This window comes from Epinephelus fuscoguttatus, linkage group LG22 (assembly GCF_011397635.1).
Source record: "Epinephelus fuscoguttatus linkage group LG22, E.fuscoguttatus.final_Chr_v1".
In the NCBI taxonomy this organism is placed as follows: Eukaryota; Metazoa; Chordata; class Actinopteri; order Perciformes; family Serranidae; genus Epinephelus; species Epinephelus fuscoguttatus.
Genome location: NC_064773.1, coordinates 30491166 through 30513665, shown reverse-complemented (window position 1 = coordinate 30513665; position 22500 = coordinate 30491166). Strand labels below are relative to the sequence as shown.

At 41.4% G+C, this 22500-nt stretch overlaps 1 protein-coding gene across 5 annotated transcripts in view; it reads left to right on the top strand.

Moving 5' to 3' along the window:
* The window catches only part of sbf1 (SET binding factor 1), a 97287-nt gene that overhangs the window by 30157 nt on the left and 44630 nt on the right, over window positions 1-22500 (top strand). For 2 of the 5 annotated variants that reach the window (XM_049567341.1, XM_049567339.1), the window contains exons 3-11: window positions 2409-2546; window positions 3776-3904; window positions 4151-4261; window positions 6300-6377; window positions 12742-12771; window positions 17387-17492; window positions 17926-18058; window positions 18226-18334; window positions 20535-20648. In XM_049567341.1, coding sequence (XP_049423298.1) covers window positions 2409-2546; window positions 3776-3904; window positions 4151-4261; window positions 6300-6377; window positions 12742-12771; window positions 17387-17492; window positions 17926-18058; window positions 18226-18334; window positions 20535-20648 — 948 coding nt within the window. The remainder of the gene's footprint in view (window positions 1-2408; window positions 2547-3775; window positions 3905-4150; window positions 4262-6299; window positions 6378-12741; window positions 12772-17386; window positions 17493-17925; window positions 18059-18225; window positions 18335-20534; window positions 20649-22500) is intronic. The other 3 variants (XM_049567342.1, XM_049567340.1, XM_049567343.1) reach the window with 3 other exon arrangements.

Here is a 22500-nt window from a genome sequence, read left to right as displayed (position 1 = left end):
TAGCAGGGATACATACATTTATTGCTCTGAACTGGGTTAGATGGATTTTTGTGTTAAGTGTAAGAACAGGGGGGTCAAACTCATTTTAGTTCATGGGCCACATTAACCCCGATTTGACCTTAAGTGGGCCGGACCAGTACAACCATTGCATAATAGCCTATAAATAACAACACACCCACATTTTACTGTAATGTTGTACATTCTGAAAATGGTCATCTATTTACAAACAGATGATGACCAGCCTGAGATGTCTTAAGAAAAATTAGAGCAATTTCAGGAACAAGTCTTAGTTGTTCCACATTCAGTCAGTCACTTCTCATTGTCATTACATGAGCATTTCTACATACAGTTCCACTACTGTGTGGTAATGCTGCAATCACCACACCAAACTAAAGTGGAAGCTGTTGGTGAAGCGGATTAAGTTATCTGCTGCCATACAAACCATTTACAAGTCTAAAGTGTTGGTAGTAGCAATAGGGTTCCATCAATATTTTTCACATTTTTCAGTATCTTTAAATATGACCACAATAAGTACTCATTGTTTTTTCAGAGAACTGTATTCTGCTCAGGATAGAAAGTAGTTTACATGAAGAAGGCCACGCACTAGCCGTTTCTACACAGAGATCACTCTATAGAGCCGCTATCAAGTCCCTTCTTAATTCCGCCTTTGCATTTTTACACAGAAACAAACAATGGCGGCATCATGCTGCTCCACTGTGTATTTTCAGACAGCAAACCAGCATTGCGGAAGCAAAAGAGGCGTGATGGGTGTAACGTGTAACACAACAGCGTTGGCCTCTACTGTGACATATACACGTCGGCAGTGCTTTATAAACAATAACAATGGCATTAACATGGCAATAACAATCATTTACCGCCCTGTTATATAGCGGTTGATCTTGTCCTCTGGTCAAAGGGTAGGGAGCTCCTGGACCTCATTGTTTTCCCAATTTGCAGAAATTTTTGTCTGTTCTTCTTTTTTGAGTTAGCTGCTAACTGCTATCAGCTACTTTTTAAATCTCCTGTGGTGGGTTGCATGCATAACATGTCGTCAAAATGTCACAACTGCTGCCCATGATTCTGTCCTGCCAGCTGTCCTGTTTTGACAGACATCATTTAGGCTCTACCTCTGATGCTGGCTTAAAGGCGAGACAACTCTGTCCCCCCATTCCAAGATTGTACCTTACATACACAACGGCGAGATGGCATAACGGCTTGAAATTCCCGCCTTAAAAGGGCAATGTGAAAGCAGCCACTGGTTAACTTGCACCTGAAACCTCGCACCTCTAGCCTTCACAAATGCAGCAATATTAGGTGTGCAAATTCATCCAGTGGGCCAGATTGGGCCCTCATGCAGGCTGCTAATGGCCTCTGGGCCATAAGTTCGACACCTCTGTGTTAGCAGTTATAAATAAGTAAGTCTGTTAGAAGGTTTTTGGCAGACTAAGACTCAGCAGTCCTTAAGTCTTTTTACGTCTTTAATGAAACTGCCTCTTGTGGTTTGTCTCAGGTAAATCCCCACCAGGCCCATTGTTATTTATAGATACAAGAAAACACATTTGCACACCAACAAGTGAGAAAACATTTGAACTCGAGAACCATCATGGACCAATTTAGTCCTGATGGCCCGATAAGAAAGTATTTCTGAATCTGTATGCAGGGGGAAAAAGTGAGATTGCTGCATTCCTAATACTAATGCAGATCAGTCAGACGTGTTGAATGTGCATGGTGTCACACATTAAAAAAGCCGACTGGTTAAAAGCATATCTGCTCTGGAAATCAAACGTGAAACAAGCAACTAAAAATTGCTTCATAAATGGTTTTGGTGTCGATTGACTTAAGATTAAAGCATGTATGACATGTTTACGCATACCAGGGGCAAGCCAACTTTACCTCAATTCATCAAGTCAGTGAGGTAACTTACTGAATAATGAGCGTAACATGAAGAATGCCATATCTTAACAAAGAAAACTGCCAATATTGACTTTGTATTGTTTGCTCACCTCAGTCAACAGGGACAGTATTTATTGCTTCATTTATTTATTCTTATTATACAAGTAAATATTTAAAAAAGACATACCATAACTTCTTTGAACCCACAACACTGTGATTAGAAATGAGAGCAGGATGTAGTTTAATGTCTATTCAGATTGTTCAGTCAGAGCTTTGGTGATATCATCATATTATTATAGTAGATAAAAAAAAATTCAGAACCTGTTTTGTTGTGTTAATGATGGCCTAGCCCTGGATGAATCATCCTTAGGTGTAGTTAGGACATGTGTCTTGATGCTGTCAGATATGTCACCCAGGTTGGTATGCAGACTAATCTTTCTCTTTTTTTGCCCTTTCTTTCTGCCAATCCCCATCTGATTCCCCTCTGACCCCTGTGACCTCCTCTTGTTCGCCAGTTCTGTCAGCCTAGCGGTTGGCAGCTGGTTCCCGAGCAGCAACCTGCGTCCTTCTTTGTAGCTGTTTTGACTGACATCAACTCGGAGCGTCACTACTGTGCCTGCTTCACTTTCTGGGAGGGCCTGGACAACCCACAGGTGAGACAGGCTGAGTTGAATTAGTACAATCTGTACGACTCGTGTGTGTGTGTGTGGGGGGGGGGGGGGGGGCCGGCGATCGGACTTAGGTAGGTGAGCACCTCTTATTGGAATAAATGAAACTCAGCATTTACTACCTCCATTTATACATTTTTTGATGCTTTCCACCTGTGAACACTGTCTGTTGGCTTTGTTGCAACTCATATCCAGTAGGCACCCACTAGGGACTGAAGCTGGGTCTCCACTGTGGTTGAGTGTCTTTACTGCTGCTCCATTCACGCATACCTACATTGTGCCAATTGTAAATCCTGTTTGTAAACCAGTTTGGGGCAGTGGCTGGAATTTTCCCCTATGAAATGGGGCAGCCCTTCAAGATCCTAACATGTTGTTAGTATCATCATTGATGGCATTAATGTAAATAGAGACGACTATGACAGTAATGATATTATTACAATGGCATCTCATTTATCTGCTGAAGACAGAAATGCTTGCAATTCATTCACAACATAGGTTTCATGCTGTCAATCGATCCAACAAGTTATCAAATAAAAAAAGCACAGTGTTTCATTACCAGGCCACTAGCGGTCCTCTGTAGGCTAATGTTAGCAACCCGTGCTCCTACCATGCCAGTCTGCATTGAATTTAGAGGTGTGGTAACAAGTGCAGCAACTTTATTGTTGGACTTCAGTTAAATTTCTGGCATTATATGCCATCAAAAGTGGGAATGCAACATGGAAATATGTCCAGTTGAAGGGCTGCCATGCACAAATCAGTAATAACAATGTAATGTTAGTGAGCTAGTTAGCCACTGAGACATCAGCATACTACAAGCTATTATATTTGTGTTATTTTTGCTCTTAAGAGGAAGACCATATGGAGTTGAAATGACATTAACTAAGATAATGAGATAGTTATGGTAAATTTTAAATGTTAATTAATGAAGAAAATACATTGGTGGGTTTCTTTTGCTTGTGCAGCCGTCTTGCTTATGATTTTTCATAACATTCAGTTTGGAGTGTGTCTCTGAAAAACTTTGGTTTGGAAGGCCATGTAGCCCTAACACTACACCCTACTCCTCTATCTCAACAAGGATTGGTCACCCTACCCCTAGATGTGAATGCACATAGCTGAGGGGGAAGGGCTAAGTGGTAGGGGCAAGGGATGGGTTGGGATTGAGCCTCAATCTCAGCCTGATGTGACTGCAGTTACATCTTTTCCTCTGTGTTCAGCTGCAGAAGACTGAGGCCAGTGAGGCGGATGAGGTGGATGAGGAGCTCGCCGTCGTCCAACCAGCTCAGGTCTTTGCCCCCAAGAGCCTGGTGTTGGTGTCCCGACTGGACTATACCGAAGTGTTTAGGGTACGACACACACAACAGCCCTACTCTGTAGTACTGTAGCATTTGTGCATGTTTTTTAGAGAATGTGACCAGCATTTCTTTGAGTTTGTGTGCATTGACCAACATGTAGTGTTATCACATCGCATAAACTTTTTTTTCCATCACGGGTATGTATTGTGTTATCACAGTAGATGGGCTGTCTGAACCTGGGAGATGCTTTTGTTGACCCTTGACCTCTGTGCCCCCCCCCCCCTCTTGATTGAACAGAACTGTCTAGGTCTGATCTACACCGTCCATGTAGATGGCCTGTCTGTCCCCTTGGAAACGGTGATTGGAAATCTTCTCACTTGTGTCATCCCCATTGCTGGAGGCTCCCAGGTAACTGCTCACTGTTCATCTCCTTCTTACACAGACAGCTGTACAAACTACAGGGCACTACAAAGGCAAAAGGCAGAGTTGTGATTTGATGTCATATAAAACAGCTGACCGAGGACGAAGACAACACCACTCTTCAGCTTCATTTCTTATGCTGTTTCAACTCTTTGGCTTTTCTGGGTGGTACACACTCCTTATGTTACCCCATGCCTTGCTCAGCAGTGCAGCTTTTTCAGGCAGTAAGCAGCGTAGAGAAGTAGAGCTTGGCGTAGCCTGCTAGTACAGTGCTGTGTTCAGCATGAACAGCTGGCATCGCTATGCACCCATGTCAGCTTGGTACAAGTATTAGCTGTGGATGGAGTGGTTTGGATCCTGTATTTCATCATGTGTATGTGTATGTGTGTAAAGAGACTATGATGTGTACATGCAGAAGTTCTTGTAATGTACAAGCACATTTCTTTGTGCATGCATAATGAAATAATTTATGGATTGCTATCTACAAAGAGTCATGTGTCGTAAAGTGACACTAATGTTCTTCATAGAGCTGGTTTTACAGCAGATCTCTGTCCCTGAGGGCTGGTGTATATACAGCTCAGTCAGCTGTCCTGTAAACACACTTTAGTTTAGATGTTTCAGTGTTATTTTCATTGTTATGGGTAGACCTGTCACAATAATTACGTTATCAGCTTATACGATACATGTACATGACTTAAATAGTTTTGTTGACCTCAATATTGCCCATTTGTTTACATACATATTCGTTTACATAACAATGTCACGAATATGATACCAGAGAGTCCGAAGAAAAATAAAACAACACTTCAGTGATGACACAACGTAGCTTACGGTAGCCTGTAGCTGCACTCTGGAGTGGAGTTGGCACAGTCCTATTAGTTGTAAGAATGTCAACTCTGGGCATTGAGCCAAAAACTCTGTTGTTTGTAGTTTTTCCCTCCAACAACTTCATCCTCCACTCCGTAAATCCACTAGCAAACTGCCTGGCTCCTAGGCCATCCATCACCGGGAGCGGACTGCAGCACACTGGCTGGATTATGGAGGAAACTGCGATGTTACCAGATCTTCGCTAGGATTGTCTATTAGTCGCTAGAGGCATTATTTAGTTTTGTTGGCTAAATTTTGTATTAAGTCTCAAATTGAGAAATTTTGGGCTAATTACTTTAAAAAAAAACAAACCAAAAAAAAAAAACTTTTTTTAAATTCCAGTCTGAATATCCTTAAGAATTAAAAGTCATTGCTCTTTGAAAGGATGCACTTGCATTATTGTGTTATTAGATTATCATTGTTCCAGTTGCATAAAATGGTCTCAAAATGACAGTAATATTGTTTGCAATTATTTTGGGGACAATATACTGTCCAACAAAAGTAGTTATCGTGACAGGCCTACTCATGGGTTTACTGGGAGACATTTATTTTAGCCTCCTTTGTGAATGATCATCACATTTTACAAGCAGCGTTAGCAGACCACAGTATTTCCATTCATAACCCAATAAACAAAACAAACAAAAGATACCAACTCAGTACTTGCTTGCTTTTTTTTTTTTGATACCTTTGTATACTTGCAGGATATGTGAAATAATTCGGCCAATGAGCAACAGTATTTTTCTTTTATGCTTCAGTTTTAGGACAGGAAACATGAATAACATGAACATGCACCAGCAGCATTGTGTGTTATTTGAGAGCATGTTTGGGCTACTTTTTTAACAACATTGTTTTGTTTGTCTCTTTTCTTTTTACCATTCTTTTCTCATTTTTAAAATATATTTTGATATTTTGTAAGAATCATGTTTTTTAATCTCACTTTCAGAAAATAGTGACTTCTTTCTGTATTTTTAATCAGTTTTGGTGCAAGTAAACTAACCATTCCTACCTCACTTCATGCCCATGGTGCACATACAGTAGGAAGTGTCTATTTTCTCTAAATACACATCGGTTGAACCCTCCCACTGTGGTTTCCAGATGTTGTAACCCATGTGTGTCATTTGTGTGCACCCTACTGTACACTGGTTCCTCTGTGTTACAGATAGATGAGTCCCCAGTTTGTAGTTTAGACAAGGTTCCTCAGGCCCTGGCCTGTGACTGGCTGCTGGCCTGTCTCCAGGTAACTTTCCCGTCCTGCAAGCTTCACCAATCAACAACCGGCTCAATGTTATTGATTCTGTTCATCAAACAGACCCGACTTTGTTTTCTTTTCTTTAAGGAATGTTCTTTCTTGTAGTCATTTCAAATCATGTGTGATTGATGGCGCTTGACCTGCTTTTTTGTGTGTTTTGTGATCAAACAGTTTTTACAGGATCATGTTAATCATTTCAAATATTCATTTCTTTTTTTCCATCTCACATATTTGTTATAAACTTGATTTGTTGCAGCTATTACGCATTTTAAAACACTGATTATTTTCAAGTTGTCTTCTCCCCCCCCCCCCACCACCACCACCACCACCACCACACACACACACACACACACACACACACACACACACATATTCAAACTAGTTGCCGTGCAGGTCGTAGTTCATTTGCTGGGTGACCATATGGGACAGCAGATGGCTTCCTACCGGGCAGCACAGCGTCTGAATGAGAGAATCAGATCTAATCAGTATTAACAGACATACAGACCCAAACAGCAGAGGCTAACGCGCGGCTCGCCTCACACACTAACACACATCTGAAAACACAAACACTCATCGGTGCACACACACTCTCCTAGCTTACCTCCTTCAAACAGACGTCTATGTATGTACTGTTTCCACCTATTCAAGCACAAACAGTTCTGTTCCTCTAACTCAAGACAGCGACAGGCCACTTGGAAAAGAGTAACACAAACACACACTTACACACATTCCTATAACTGTTTAATCACACAGGACGCTTCTATCAGCCTCACTAAATGTATGTCATTACCACAGAGTCTGTCTGTTCACGTCAGCCTCTCCCAGACACACACAACTGAATAGCTCCAGCAACGTGACACTGACCTCATCTCTGCCATTAGTCATGTTGTCTTGGAAACACTGTCACACACCGAACAGCTTTTGTCACAGACCTTCTGCAGAGCCGACATGGGATTTGTGTTTGATGTATAAGTGAACATGTTTTGGGGAAAAAAAAAAAAAAGAACTACAACCGACATCAAAGAACTAATGGCGATGAAGTCCAACTGTTGGGATACCTAATGTTGCATATTTTTTGCACATAAACACAGCACAAATGCTGCAGCCAACAGCCAACTAACACATACATTCTGCACCCGCATGAGGGGAAATAACTGCATACCAGCAGGCGGTGATAGTCTGTTACCATGTGTCATTTAAAAAAGAAAACCGTCAGGATGGATAAAAGACGCAAGTTAGCCAGTTAGTGCATTAACAACACAACCATATGTTGAAAGAACTAATGATATTTACTATGCACCAGCAAACAAAAATACAAACAGAGCTCAGTTGCTAAAAAAACCCTTAACTAATAGGCATAACAAGTTTGTTATGCTTTCACGCCCTCTTGACTTTAGCTGCTTGTTTACTTTCCTCACTTCACCGATGGGCTCTGTTGTATCTGACGCCAATTCAGCATGCTGCCTGCTGAAAAAAAAGACATCATGGGGCAATGAGTTTAAGTTTATTTACTTTATTAATCCCCCTGAGGAGAAATTCAATGTTTTCACTCTTGCTTGTCAATTACACACAGGTCCGAAAGACACACACATGCACAAACAGGACCTATACATGCACAAAGTGGAGAGATGTCAGAGTGAGGGGGCTGCCCTTGGTGAGGCGCCCCGAGCAGTTGGGGGGTATGTTGCCTTGCTCAAGGGCACCTCGGCAGTGCCCAGGAGGTGAACCGGCCCCTCTCCAGCCATCAGTCCACGATCCATATTTTGGTCCGGACGGGGACTCGAACAGGCAACCCTCCGGTTCCCAATCCAAGTCCCTATGGACTGAGCTACTGCCGCCCCATTGAGGGCCAATGGGGCGGGACACACTGCTAAAACAAGGGTGACAGATGCTTACCAGTGTTTCCCACAGGACAGGAATCTATTCGTGGTGGTGTGGTCCTGGGGGGGGGGTGGTATTAAAAATATTTTTCAATACTCATCTGTGTGAAGAAGTGAACATCCAACGTCAGAGTTAATTACTAACGAGCAGAACCACACGGCCAGGCTCCACCGGCTGCAAACCTACGTCACGTCACGTCAGCGTAGCGTCGCGGCGTATTCATTTGGGCTCCACTGACTCAGTACGGAAGCGACACGTAGAGAAGCCAGCGGGGTTGTTTACTGTTTGCCGAGCCGATAGGCTGCATGTAGGCTGCGTGAAATGTTAAAGCATTTTCCACCTAAGTTAATACATATATTTGAGTTATCTACAAGTTTACTGTACTGTTTGTCATCTACTCGCTTTCAAATGTCCGCCACGGACATTTACACAATGTCACGGATAAACATGGGTAAATGCATGGAAAAAATCATCACTATATCACCTCTGATAATGGTTTATTCATTTAAAAACACATTGTGCTCGTTTAGCACACTATTTCATATAGTTTTTATCTGCTGGAGGGTCGCGTAGGGGAGCATAGTGCGACAAAAATAGAAGAGCCGCGTAAAATAGAGAGTTGTCGCGCGACAGACGGGGGTTGTCGTGCCGCTCCCGTTGCCAGTGGAGCTGTTGTAATTGATTAACAGGGTGGCGAGCTGCTACGGGACTCGCGCTGCAGTTAACACTACTAACAGCGTGAGTTAATGTCTCTGCACATGTTGAGCTTCCACCTATGTTAATACAGACACAGGCTAATAAAACAGCTAATATAACATGATGAGTTAGAGTTGTTCGGACCACTTTTGGACTTGTTTGCCCACATATTTGTACCGAGAGGTCTTTGGATCCGTTCTGCTACTACGTCTGCTTCTTCTTCTTCTGGTGGACCAGGTGCGTTAAGTGCGTCTTTACGATACATACCGCCACCTATTACACCGGAATTGTAACGACAAGCTACATTCACAGACACTGAGTTCCATTATAATGTGTTTATGAGGTCGAACAGGTAGTGCCAAAAGCAGAAAAATCTATATGTGGCGGAGATAATTTATTCGTGGTGCACCGCCACAGATAAATGAATGTATGGGAAACACTGCTTACCAACAGCCCGACATCAACCAACGGCTGTCTGTTGGCTTGGTGTGTCAGGGCCCTTAAAGTACCTTTAGTATTTGAGTCTGTGTATGCAAGCACTGTATGGTCAATTTTCTTGTCTAAATGTTTTTTTTAAGTTGCATTATTAAAAACATTTTTACATGATAGAGCCCCGGGCTAAGTAAAAGAAGCTCAGCGTGAATCCAGTAACGTCAACATCTTACAAGATGTAGCATGACAGTAAAAAAATCTATATTCAGACAGACTTGGAAATAGTTTTAAGTTTATGTTAGAAGACATTTTAATTCATCTATAAAGAAAACTTGATGCAGTGTTCCTATAAAAATGTCCCATTGGCAAATGTTGCCAAAACAGTTTGACTACCCAGGTATAGACTCACAAGTCAGTGTTTAGACGCTTTGCTTAACTAAAGACTGATGACTTTCTCCCTGATATTGTGTTTAGATGGGCGGATACAGTTTCAGAGTTTAAAAAGACTCCCTACGTTGCAGAACCAATAGTAAATCCACAGGGCGGTCCTTTGGTGGCTCGCTGAACTCTTGTGCTCGTAAACATAGTCCAACTGCGTTAAAAGTTTTAAACAAAGTCGCTGTAAGTCCTTCATGTCCACAACCTTGTGGACTGAGCACACGTTTGATAAAACGGAGTTAAATCTCTTGACATCCATTTTCAAGCTCTCTGTGTGTTTGTTTCCTTGCAGACGAGAAAAGGGGAGTGCACATTTCCGGGAGGGCGTGTCCTTTTCAAAAATGCAAGAGGCGTTGCTTTGTTGCTGGCCGTTCTCTCCGGTGTGTTAAACACACTTTAGAGTGTCCCCAGACTATCAGAAGGCGGAGATCTCTGATTGTCTGGTGGCGAGACTAACCCAGGTATAAAACTACCCAATCTTCTGTCTCATTGAGCCCATAGAGGAAGCACACAGGAGACTTCACTGGCTAAACAGCTACCTTCCAGTGTAGCCCTCTGCTTACTTGAATTATTGAATCGTGCGGCTCTTGTAGACATTCCAAATGTTATCAGACATAAGAGATTAAAACCCAGTAGTGAAACATGTCATTTTGCGGGGATAGTGATACTCAAAAACATGTATCCACTGATTTAGAGACATCTCCTTCCCAATATAAGTCTATTGGGTGAAGTGTTTTTGAGCCCAATGGCATGACATGACAGACCTGGAAGTTGTAATCCCATGGTTTGGCCACTATGTCAAATTCTGGCACTGTTCTTGAGGGCTTGTTTTAATCTCAGCTAAATGTTCGCTAACACTCTCCCTCCAAACAGCAAATGTCCAACTGTAGTTTGGCAGCTGTAAGTTGGGATAGCAGGTCTGTCAAGCTGTGAACACAAGGCTTTAGTAAGAGTGATTTTCCTGATATAACAGGTTTGAATGATTATTTCTTTTTTACCCTTTCCATACCAAAAAGTGTATGAAATGAATTAAACCATGAGATTGTAAGATGCAGATGTTAGCATGTCCAGCTATGTAGATTACCACCAACAGTACTAACTCAGTATTACTTTCAATGCCAAGTAACTTTTTATTCTACATTATCTTGTCGTCATGGTGTTACATTGACCACCACACATTGGTTAGTCCTCATCCTGAAAGTTGTAATATTAAAAGTTAGCATTGTAAACTGAATATGTGCTGTTTATGAATGGAAAGAGTGAACAGATTTAGTGAGTAGTCAGTTTGGCAAAACATTGGACAACTGCAGAGGCCTGAACTTTTTAAAAACAGTAATAGAGCAAGCTGTCTTATCAGTGTCTGTTGAGTGACTAAAGAGGGTCTTAGTTCCTTCTATCATATAACCCTGGGCTGCTTTTCTCATATGGAGTCCACATTTATCTAAAAAACACTTCCAGTTGCAGCACTGCTCTGCAGTTTGTGATAAACTAAAGATTAGGTTCTTTTTTTTTTCTTTTTTACAAGTGAATTGCTAACAGGTTGACCAGCAGGATGTTACAACACTCCAGTCATTTATCTGAGTAGTTTACACAACCCTAATGTGAAGTGAACTTCAGGCTGTTGGCCTGATGTGAGACACGATGAATTACAAAGGTGGAGCAGCAGGGTGGCCTTGTGGCTTGTAAAACCACCCTTAATACAGAAGTGACAAACCACTGAGTTCATACTCATCCTGTCTCATCAAGCCCCCTTGACCAACATAAAGGATCCCCACAATCTGTACAGTACATGACCATGACCTGTGTGTGTGTGTCTGCCCTTTGTGTGTGTCTGTGTGTGTGTGGTAGTGTCAGATTTCCCCATGGTGTGGGATGACTTCTATTTACAATGGCAAAGAGTCAAGTGCTCATCCATCAGTGATTGAGCTGTTACAGGAAAATGTGTAAATCTGTGTCTAACACGAACTCATGTGACAGAGGGAATTCCAATCCCTATTTCTGTCACACTGCCAAATGCTCTGACTGACTGAATATGATTTACGAGGAACACATTAGAGCTTTAAGGCATAACTGAGAGAAAACCCACTTCAAACTGAAAGTTGCACAAGTTGTTCTGCTTGAGGTCAATGCCACTTTCTGTAAGTCAATCACATGACGAGACACTTGATGGTTCTCACGTAGCTGGTGACCTTCCGTTTTTCCCTTTACCTCTGATCACTGAGGTGTGACAGTGAGTTTGAGGTTAGACGGTGATTTCAGTGTAGGAAGTCCGCTGTTTCCAGTATCACTTTGTGTACCTGTTGTGGCTTAAAACAGTCATAAGGTGATGGAAAAGCCAAACTGTGGTCTGTTGTTCCCAGTTTTCAAATAAGAGTATCTCAGCTCACACCAGTGTTACTGTTACAGTGTAATACAATATCATGGAAGGATGGAGAAGTTTGTAATTCCCATTTAATAGCATCTGATAGATTGTAGTCTCTCACAAGACAAAAGCAGACATTTCTTAATATCATAGAATATCACTGTATTACCTAGCCCTTATTGCTGTATATATATATGACATTCATTTATCAGTATTTGTACTGTTGTTGCTCTCTGTGAGTTTATTTTGAGTTAGGAGAAGAACGACATAATGAATCATCTGTTGCTGTTATTGCGCTGCCGGATGCTAAATGATGGCTCTGTTTTGGTTTGCACGTGTGTCTCTCATGTCTAATGTTGCACTCATCCTATATTTTTACACACCGCCATCCTGCAGTTCATGTTTACAATGTTATTGTTTGTGCCGCTTACTTGTTTTGCCATGCTGATACATTACTGTCATATTGTTGTTAAGTTTGGGCACTCTGTGCCCTCACTCCTGTTGTTTCTAACCTGTGTCTTATCCTGCTGTGTGCTCGTGTAGCCGGGCCAGGAGGAGAGAGAGGAGAGTTTGGTACGCCGGCCTGACTTTATTCTCCCCTCGTCACCAATCAGCTCCGAGCTTTCTCTGCTTCCTTTTCTCCACCCATTCCCCTCAGCCAATCCATGCACGCCTCCTGTGGCAGAAGAACAAATCAAAATGCTTTTATCCAGACTCAATATGTGACCAACAACTGATCATTTCAAATTAAGTACACATCTAATATAAGCCTCTCAAAATTTTACCATATAGTCAATATAAAGATTAGATAGTTTTAAATAAATGTATAAGTCAGGGTTGTCTCTTCAACCTGGAGATCATGTTTTTTTAAGCAGTAGATAAATATTTAATAAATGGTCTATAGCACACCATAATGCAGTTGTATTCAGCTATAAAGGCATTTAACTGTATATTAATGTACAGTGTTTGTCAGCACTTACAAGTTCTCCTATGAAGACACAATTGTAATTGAATTCGTAGGCATTCACTATCTGCTTATACAGCAGGCTCCACTTCTGGTGCCCACAGGAGGAGTTACAGTTAATGACAAATGCGTTAAAGGTATACTGTGCAGGAAGTGTCTGTCACTGTTTGTTAATACAACATTTAAACCTGGCCCCTCCTCCCTTCACTGCTTGCACACACACACACACACACACACACACACACACACACACACACACACACACACACACAGCAAGCTGCTCATTGTAGTAGTCTGACTCACCAGATGCCATTGGCCGGCTATTTAGGTCGGCATTCTCCCTTTCTTGCACTATCTGTGTGTTTGGGTTTTCAAAATCCCCTTTACTACAGGAAAAACAAAAACAACCTCTAAGCTAACAACCTACCACTGAAAATAGCAAGTTTTGATGGAGATTAGGATCGTGCAATGAGACATACCTGCTTTGTTCTTTCTGGGAATTGTTGTAAATGTCTACAATGAATAAAACAACTTGTGAACACACCTTTGAAAAGCCCAGACTCTTTGGCCAGTTGGAGTTGATTTGCCAGAAGTTTTTACTCTGTCAGTGGCAATCGGCAGTTACTGACTTCACAAATATACCGATCCAGTCCATTTCACACAAGCTTCTGTGATATTGTGGCAATAATGTTCTGCAACAGCCACATATGGCCAGAATTTGTTGTAATGGAAAAGCTGATACTTTAGCAAGCTTTCTAAGTTGATCGCCATTACCTGTGGCCAACTCTACATCGCTCTTCATCCCCATCCTCTCCTTCAGTGCTCACCAATGAGGTTAAATTAAAAGTCAGCTCCAGATTTATTTTGTCCGCTTGGCGTTTTGCCATGCTCTGTTCACGCCTTTTCGGCACTGTGTCCGCAATTCTCGTAGCTTCCTCTTGGATACATGTTGCTGCTACCCGGTCACTACCTTTCTATAAAGTTACGACCTCATCTGAGCCCTGTTATCGGCTCTTGGAAACACACAAACATGAACTTCCTGACCACAGCAAAATAAAACAATAGATGTAGAAGACAGAGTATCTGCAGATGAATATATCGCGACACACTTCTAGGGGGTCATAAGTGATTGTGAGGGAGTCCTTTTGTATGAGACCATACAATGTTTTTTAAGAAAATCCTGCAGAGTATACCTTTAATAAACAGTTTTATTGGCTTACAACTAGATTTTTTTGTGCTATAAACTATTTTTTTTTTACATGTTTATACACTGCTTGTAAATGGGGACTTTAAAAAAGTCTAGTGAATAGTTTCACACCCTCAGTTAGTTTCCTACTCCAGTGAGCATCAGAAGTTAGTAACAAAGCCTGTTGCCGTCCAGTTATGAGAAGTCAGAACAGTGACTGTGTTTACAAGGTCTTTAGTATCCTGGTTTTGATTGGGTTTTTTAAGTATCCCGTTTTTGTGTTTGTGCATGTAAACACCATATCCCGAATTCAGAAACCGGGTTATGCCCTTTTCCCGGTTTCAAGAAACCCGATTTTGCCACCTGCAGTACTCCGATAGAAGCCGGGATAATGGAGCATGTATATGCCTTATCCCGGTTTCATGAATGGTTCAACTACGTCACACAGCCGGCTGAAGGATGCCCTACTCATTCTGAAGTTTTCTCTCTACTCTGAATCTGTAAACTCCATGAGAACGATCCTATCCCACCAGTCACAGCTACGTATTTTCATCCACTGTTGCCTTGTACTGCGTGGTGGCAGTGACAGCCGGATACTAGAGCTTGAGATTCTCTGCGCACCCGGCCTAATAATGTCAAAATATTATTTACAGACTGATTTAACAGACGATCACTGCTGCCACGATCACTGGAAAGTCTGAGAGGCTTCCACAGAGGAGCGCCCAGTTTGCACCAGCTTTAAACACGTTATTTACTTCACTCAAACTGCGTGTGGCTATTAGCGCTGGTGTTAGTGAATTAGACCTTGTTTATCAGTGAGAATCATTTGCATAGAAATGTCCAATTTTTTTTTACAATATTTATTCACAGCCCTTCACCACCTGGATCCTAAAATAAACACCTGTTTTATTACATAATCATGCTTCCGTGTTGCGCCATTCATTAAGATCCTATGTTTCTGTCATTCAAATAACAAGACTTGTGGTTTAATACTCTTAATTATAACAGCCAACTTATTGAAAAATGTCGGGTTTAAATCGGGCTCGGGTCCATAATTACAGTTAATTGACGGGCCGGGCCGGTCCCGGACATAACGTGCACAACGTGCATAACGGGCTGGATTTTTTGGGCCCGATTTAAGCTCTACCAAATACCTATCAAAGTTGGTGACGTATTCAATATTTGTTGTCGCTCTCTCCTCCCATTGCTGAAGATGAAGTGGATGAGCCATAGCTGTAATGCAACGTGAGTGTTTACTAATGCTAAGCCCGCTAGAAGCCACAGAGGTGTCATTTTTGTCTTACTTCTAAATATAATAAATATATCACATTTCCCGCTCAATCTGTTGTAAACAAAAGACGTAAAAGATGTAACACACGCCTGCGCAGATAGGATGCAGTGATCAGAAAACGGGTTACTGGTATTTATCATGTATACAGGGATATGATTAACCGGGTTTCTCTGTGTTCCATGTAAACATCATATCCCGGATATGCTCAAAACCGGGATAAGCCTCAAAACCGGGATACTAAAGACCTTGTAAACACAGTCAGTGATGAAGATGATACACAATAGCCATGCAGATATTAGAAAAAATTATGCACACCTCCAGCCTGTCAGAATTAAGTATTCCCTCAGTGCATGTATGTAGCAAATTAACATTTGCATATGTGCCCCTTATTATCAAACCTCAAAAGCCAAATGATGAATTGAACACATCTGATGATCAGTTGTTGGATCACAGTATTGCATCGCTAACAGCTCGCCTGTGGTTGCTGATGCTATTTCTGCTGCAGCTGCAGAGAGCATGAAATAATGCTGCACTTTGCCCTCCCAGCTGCACACATCCATACTGACTGGGTACATTTGAGCCACTTCAGGTGAAGCTTTCTTTCAGAAACAAATTGCAAATCAAACTGGTTTGTGAACCCTGAAAGCCCTCTGGCAAGATTAAAATACACCTTGGATGTCTGCTGTTGCTCAAAACTGGCCAGGTGTTGAAACAAATGCCCTCAAGTGATTTTGTTCTCTCCCTGCATTGAGTTATTGAATTGTGAATATCTGGAGGATTAACTGGATTGTTATTTTGCCCTTTGTTATGCAGCCCAAGTTGACATATGGAGGGCTTTTAAAGCATAACCTGAAATTTGATTTGTACGAATTACAAGTAAGAATAATGCGTCATGTAAATCAAAAATCCAGTAGTCATGTGATCTTGCCTCAAACTTCCTCATGTTGTGCTTCAATACTTAGTCATGCTGTATTATTGTGCTGTGTATTGATTTGTATTTTTTCACTCTATATCACCCCCATTCCCGCTATATGCTCATTATTCAAACTACATGCAAGTCGATATTTATTGGCTGTATCTTCTGTCTGGAGCTCAGTAGATGTCCAGTTTTCAAAGTCAGCACTATCTGTAGCGAAGTACATAGTCATTAGACAAAGTGTAGTGCATATCAGAGATCTTAAATTTCCTCCCTGTTATAAGCAGCGTCTCTGTTGTTTAACATTTTTAAGAAAGACACTTTGTTTAAGCCTTTTTACAGACTGCAGGTCAGATCAGATTCTACAGTTTTAAAGGTTAATGTTTTCCCAGGACATGCTTCATGGCCCCAAATGAATCATCCATACAGATTCACCCTGATCAATCTCCTTTGCTCACATTCAACCGCAGTGGAAAAATCGCCTGCGCATGACACCTGCCATGTCGCTGGGATTTCTCTCTCCCATAAAGGCTCATTGACGCAGTGGTGCCGGTGTTGTTTTACAGTAAGGTCGTTGGCATGGAGTCCTGCCCAGCTCCATTCATGTCCCGATCAGCTGGAATGGCTTGTGTTTTATTTGTGATGTACCTGCTAAGCTTCTGGGATTCTCTGTCTCTCTGCTGCTGACTCACGCTGCTCACTGGACACGCACAACTGTGATTTAACCACGCTGTCAAACCCCTGATTTTCTCGGAAACACCATTCTTCTTTGGTTTTCCCACCTCCTCGTTAAATCCCTCTTTTCTCTCCCCCGTCCTTGTCAATCTGTAGAGGACTATAACGTTAGGTGCTGGCGACCGGCAAGTTATCCAGACCCCCATCGATGACTCTCTTCCTGTCAGTGGCAGCAGCGTGGCCCAGCTCTTCAGGCAGCTTGGTATGGTTGATTATAATATGGGTTATTCTCTACACCTGCCCAATTTGAAATGTGGGTTTTGTTTTTTTTTACAGTTTTACAGAAACTAAGTGAATCTAACTTTTTTGCTAAACATGATAAATGCAATGAATGAATCCTGATGGCAGTATTCCTGTCAAAGTTGGTCAACTCATTTTATAGCTGGAGATTTCTTCTCAAACAAATATCATATGACCGTTAGCAAAACCCAAAATGTTGTGTCCGTGTTTAATCACAGTATTTATTATTATTATTATTATTATTATTATTATTATTATTATTATTATTTTTATATATATATATATTTTTAAACTGGATAACTTACTCCATTATTATTGGTAGACCCTATGATTATGACTTTGTTTTGTGTCCTGGACTCCTTGTGATGGCTTGTTTCTGCTCTCTTCTCCTTCAGGTATAGTCAACGTGTTGTATCTGTTCTGTGCTGCCCTGACAGAACATAAGATCCTGTTCCTTTCCAGCAGCTACCAGAGACTAACAGACGCCTGCCGGGGATTGCTGGCCATTATGTTCCCCCTTAAATACAGGTGTGATGCCACTCCTCAGTCTCTCCTCAGTCTCTCCAGGATCTGTAGATCTTTCTCTGGGTTATATTTTAATTTCAGGACACATCTGATTGAATATCTAATGGGTGGAGCAGATTAAAGCGAGATGGGTATAGTGCTAAATCTCTTTCTGTTTGTGTCCCTTTAAGCTTCACCTATGTTCCCATCTTGCCTGGGAAGCTACTAGAGGTCCTGAGCACCCCAACCCCCTTCATCATCGGTGTCAATTCATTCTTTCGCTCGGAGACACAAGAACTGGTGGGTTCTCTTCAGTATAATACAACACACCAGTGTGACAATGATATGATGTGTATATTTGGAAAATACAAAGACAGTTCTATTATTTCTGAGTTTAAAAAACATCAGACAGAGACAATCACGTGTTCATGCAGAGATTAATAGACACCTGAGCCTGAAGCTTGTGGGCGTTGTTTTTCCTCTTCAAGTCTCGGTGCCAATTAAAGTCACATTTTAGGGAATTAGGACGCATTTTTACCATAGACTTTAAAAAATAATGGATCGAGGCGCCTGACTGAGAGCCCGAGAACACTATCTGCAGACAACCTGTCATCTAAAAAAGATGTTGTCCATCCGCCTGTCTATTTATTTGTTCTTGTGAACACAGGATCTCAAGAACACGTTGAGGGAATTTCCTCAAACTTGGCACAAACATCCACTTAGACTCAACAATAAACTGGTAAACTTTTTGTGGTGAAAGGTCAAGGTCACTGTGACCTAGCGTCCATCTCATTCTCATTCTCATGAACATGATGTGTCAAAAACGCCTTGAAGAGATTTCCTTATTATGCACAAACGTCAACTTCAAGTCAACAATGAACTGATTAGATTTTGGTGGTTAAAGATCAATGTGATCTTGCATCTGTTTTATTCTCTTGAATGAAACAGTACTCAAGGATGAACTAATTAGAATTTGGTAGTCAAAGGTCACTGTGACCTCACAAAAAAGTTTTTGGCCATAACATAGGAATTCATGTGCTAATTATGACAATATTTCACACAAATGTCTAATGTGATAAAATGAGGAAGTGATGACATTTTATATCCAGAAGATCAGAAGTCACTGTGACATAATAATGTTCTGCCAAAACACCTTTCTGGACATATCTTAGGAACAGAAGGGGAGACATTAGATCCGATACTGAAGGGGTGACACCAGTCTTTGGTGTTCATCTTGAAACTAAACTGGTTGTATAGATCTTCTGTGCTGTCGGGGGGAAGATGTGTGTGAAGCATCCATGTATTAGAAGTCATAGCTACTTTGCAGCAACATTTATATTTGAAGCATTGACAACTGTCATTTCTATATGTCTGGACAGACATGGATGTAAACTGCAACTTGAGTGGTTAGCGGAGGCGGACAACTGCAAGGCAGTAATTCTAGCAATGTTAGATCTTAAAAATATCCTGATGAAGGGCTACGCTGTCTCTCATTCTCCATCATAATAGTTTTATGGGAGATTCTTGGCGGTGCCTTCTAAAAAGAGAATATGAGCCGACAGAAAACAACCAGGGATGCAGTCTGAAGCAGCAGAAAATGTTGGCACCACACAGCCAGCTGGGGGACAAAATGCCAACTACACACAATCCACCCTGTCAACAATAAACAAACAGCCAGAATGATTAAAAAACCCAGCAGGCATTGTGGGGAAGAAAAAGTGGATGGAACAGCTGCTGCCAGAAATGTGATTAGATAGAAGAAATCTTAGTGTTAAAAGTTGAATGTATTGTTTCATAGTTTAATAAACCAGAATGACTTTCAAAATCAGACTATGAAGAAGCCCTGTAACAGTATACACTTACATATACCCTCAGCCTCTCTGACATGGACCTGAGTTTTGATTACAATGAAGAAAATGTTCAATGTAAACTCTCACTGACCCATTCAGCAATGGTTCATTTGTCTTTTAATAAACTGTCTTTCTTCGTAGATTCTCATACAGTACTCTTAAGAGACTGTGCCAAGATAATTGATACCAGCATACATGGCAATAATTACTGTCTAGATCTAACGATGAAAGAAAATGATCTGCTGTCTTATTAAAGCCTGATGAGAGTGTAATGAACCCTCCTGTTAGAGATGTCTGACCGTATGCTGCTGCATGCCGCCCTGATGGAGCCATTGTCTCACATCACAACGAAACACTGTGTTTTGTACAGTAGTCATATGCCCTTTATCAATGTAGGAGCAGTGGTCAGGGTCAAGGGTCAGAGGTTATCATTTGGTCAGCCTTTCCTACCGTCTGCACTGAAACTCGACTGTGTGTGTTTTCTTGTTTGATGGTTAGGATCCCGTAATAAGCAGCTGTCGACAGAGACGACTTTGTTTCTGCGTTTGTCTTTCATTTGCTGTTATCGGCTTGTGTATCATGCTGCTGTGCTTTTATCAACAGGCTCTGAGGCAGAGATGAAAAGTGTGTTTGTATGTGTGTGATTTCAGTTGGATGTGATCATCGCTGACCTGGACGGTGGCACAGTGACCATCCCCGAGTGTGTCCACATCTCCCTGCTGCCTGAACCACTCCTCCAGCAAACCCAGACTGTGCTCTCCATGGTAAGATCTGAAACTGAAACTCTGAACACATCCACGCTACACACTGTGAGTGAGTGCTGGGAAATCTCATTAACATCCAGTGGGTGGTTTCTACCAAGCGGTAAATTCCCCAGCGGTGCTTTATGGGTAGAGATGCCAGGAAGCTTTTGAGGCATTGTTTTCCTCCTTTTTCTTGGCATTTTCTTTTTTTTTTCTTTCAGGTTGAATTTTGGGTTTGGTGTGATTGATTGTGAAAGTGAAAGTAAACGTCAACCCTATATTCGCTCTTGTTTGCCGTTTTGTCTAGCCATATTTGCATTTTTCAGTGCTGTTTCTTTTGGATTCCTCCTGTTTACAGTCTGGCATTTTTCTTAAATCCCTGACCTCACCTGAGTGCTATGGGGGTACATACCCATAATCATCCCAAGCACAGAAAATAAGAAAATCCAGGCAGAGGGCAGAGTCTCTTGAGGTCATGTATCTATATGTTATTAACTGTAATATGACGATGGTGTAAAACCACGTCTAGCAATGTATATGAAAAATAAAATGAACATATTACATACCTGTCTAGGTGGAAGATGGCCAATTCAGGATCAGTTTTGAATCATTTTAAATCCTGCACTTCTCCATCTGTTGAGCTACAGATCAAGGTTGTCTCATGGGTTTGCCCATGCTCGCTTTCCTTTTTTTTTTTTTTTTTTTAAAGATATTTTTGGGGGGAATTTTTGCCTTTAATTGATAGGACAGCTAAGCGTGAAGGGGAGAGACAGAGAGGGGATGACATGCAGCAAAGGGCCACAGGCTGGAGTCGAACCTGGGCCGCTGTGGCAACAGCCTTGTACATGGGGCGCCTGCTCTATCCACTAAGCCACCAGTGCCCCCACTTTCCCTTTTAGCTCCTTTTTGTTCTGTGTTTGTTCTTTTTCTCTTTGCTGATCTTGCCCCAATATCACTCATAATCAAAAAATAACATTCTCTAAAGAAGTATCTCCTCCTGCTTCCTTTGAATGGGCTAACGTACGACTAACTGCAAAACTTTGCCTGGGGAAATGTTAACATAAACTCTTCCGATGCGTGCCTTAAATCATTTTGTCTGATTTAGCAGGGAATCGGATCCTGTGATCCCTTGCTTCTCGCTGATGGTCTTATGCTCATGTAGATCATGTACAGGCATCAATATTAAATTGAGACTGTTTTATAACAGTTAAAAACTCACTGTAGCTGCTATAAGTTAAACACATAAATAATAAGTTCAGTATTTTTAGATGTTTCTAAGAGATACAAAAAATTATTTAAAAGAAAAACCCATCCAAAATATTCTTTGTCTCTCAAAATGAAATTGTGTGAGTAACTTTGGATCAGCCCTTGTCCACCTGTCTGTTACATTCATCTATCACATACAACATGTGTATTGTGACATCCTCCATCGTTGTTTTTTATACAACTTCAAATCATGACATTTACAAAATCGTTCTTGTTTCTATGTGTCATATGTTGGAATGGAATAGAAAATTTTAGTTGAAGGCAAATCTTTTGTGTTGTTATTTTGTGGTTTAGCTTGATTTTAGTTGAAGCTTGGAGCGATGATGCAACCAACTCAGCTGTTGTTATAACCATATCAACCTCACACACACACACACACACACACACACACACACACACACACACACACACACAGTAAAGAACGTCCTATCAAGCGCAATTCCTGCCCTGCACTATTGTGTTCATATCAAACACCTCAAATAATGCCAGCTCATATCAAGCACTTTACTGCATCCTGCAGTGTCAGCCCCTTCCAGTATCTTAGTGCCAGCCCATTCTGAGAAATTGTGTGTGTGTAAACAAATGATTTTCCAGCTTCCTTATTCTC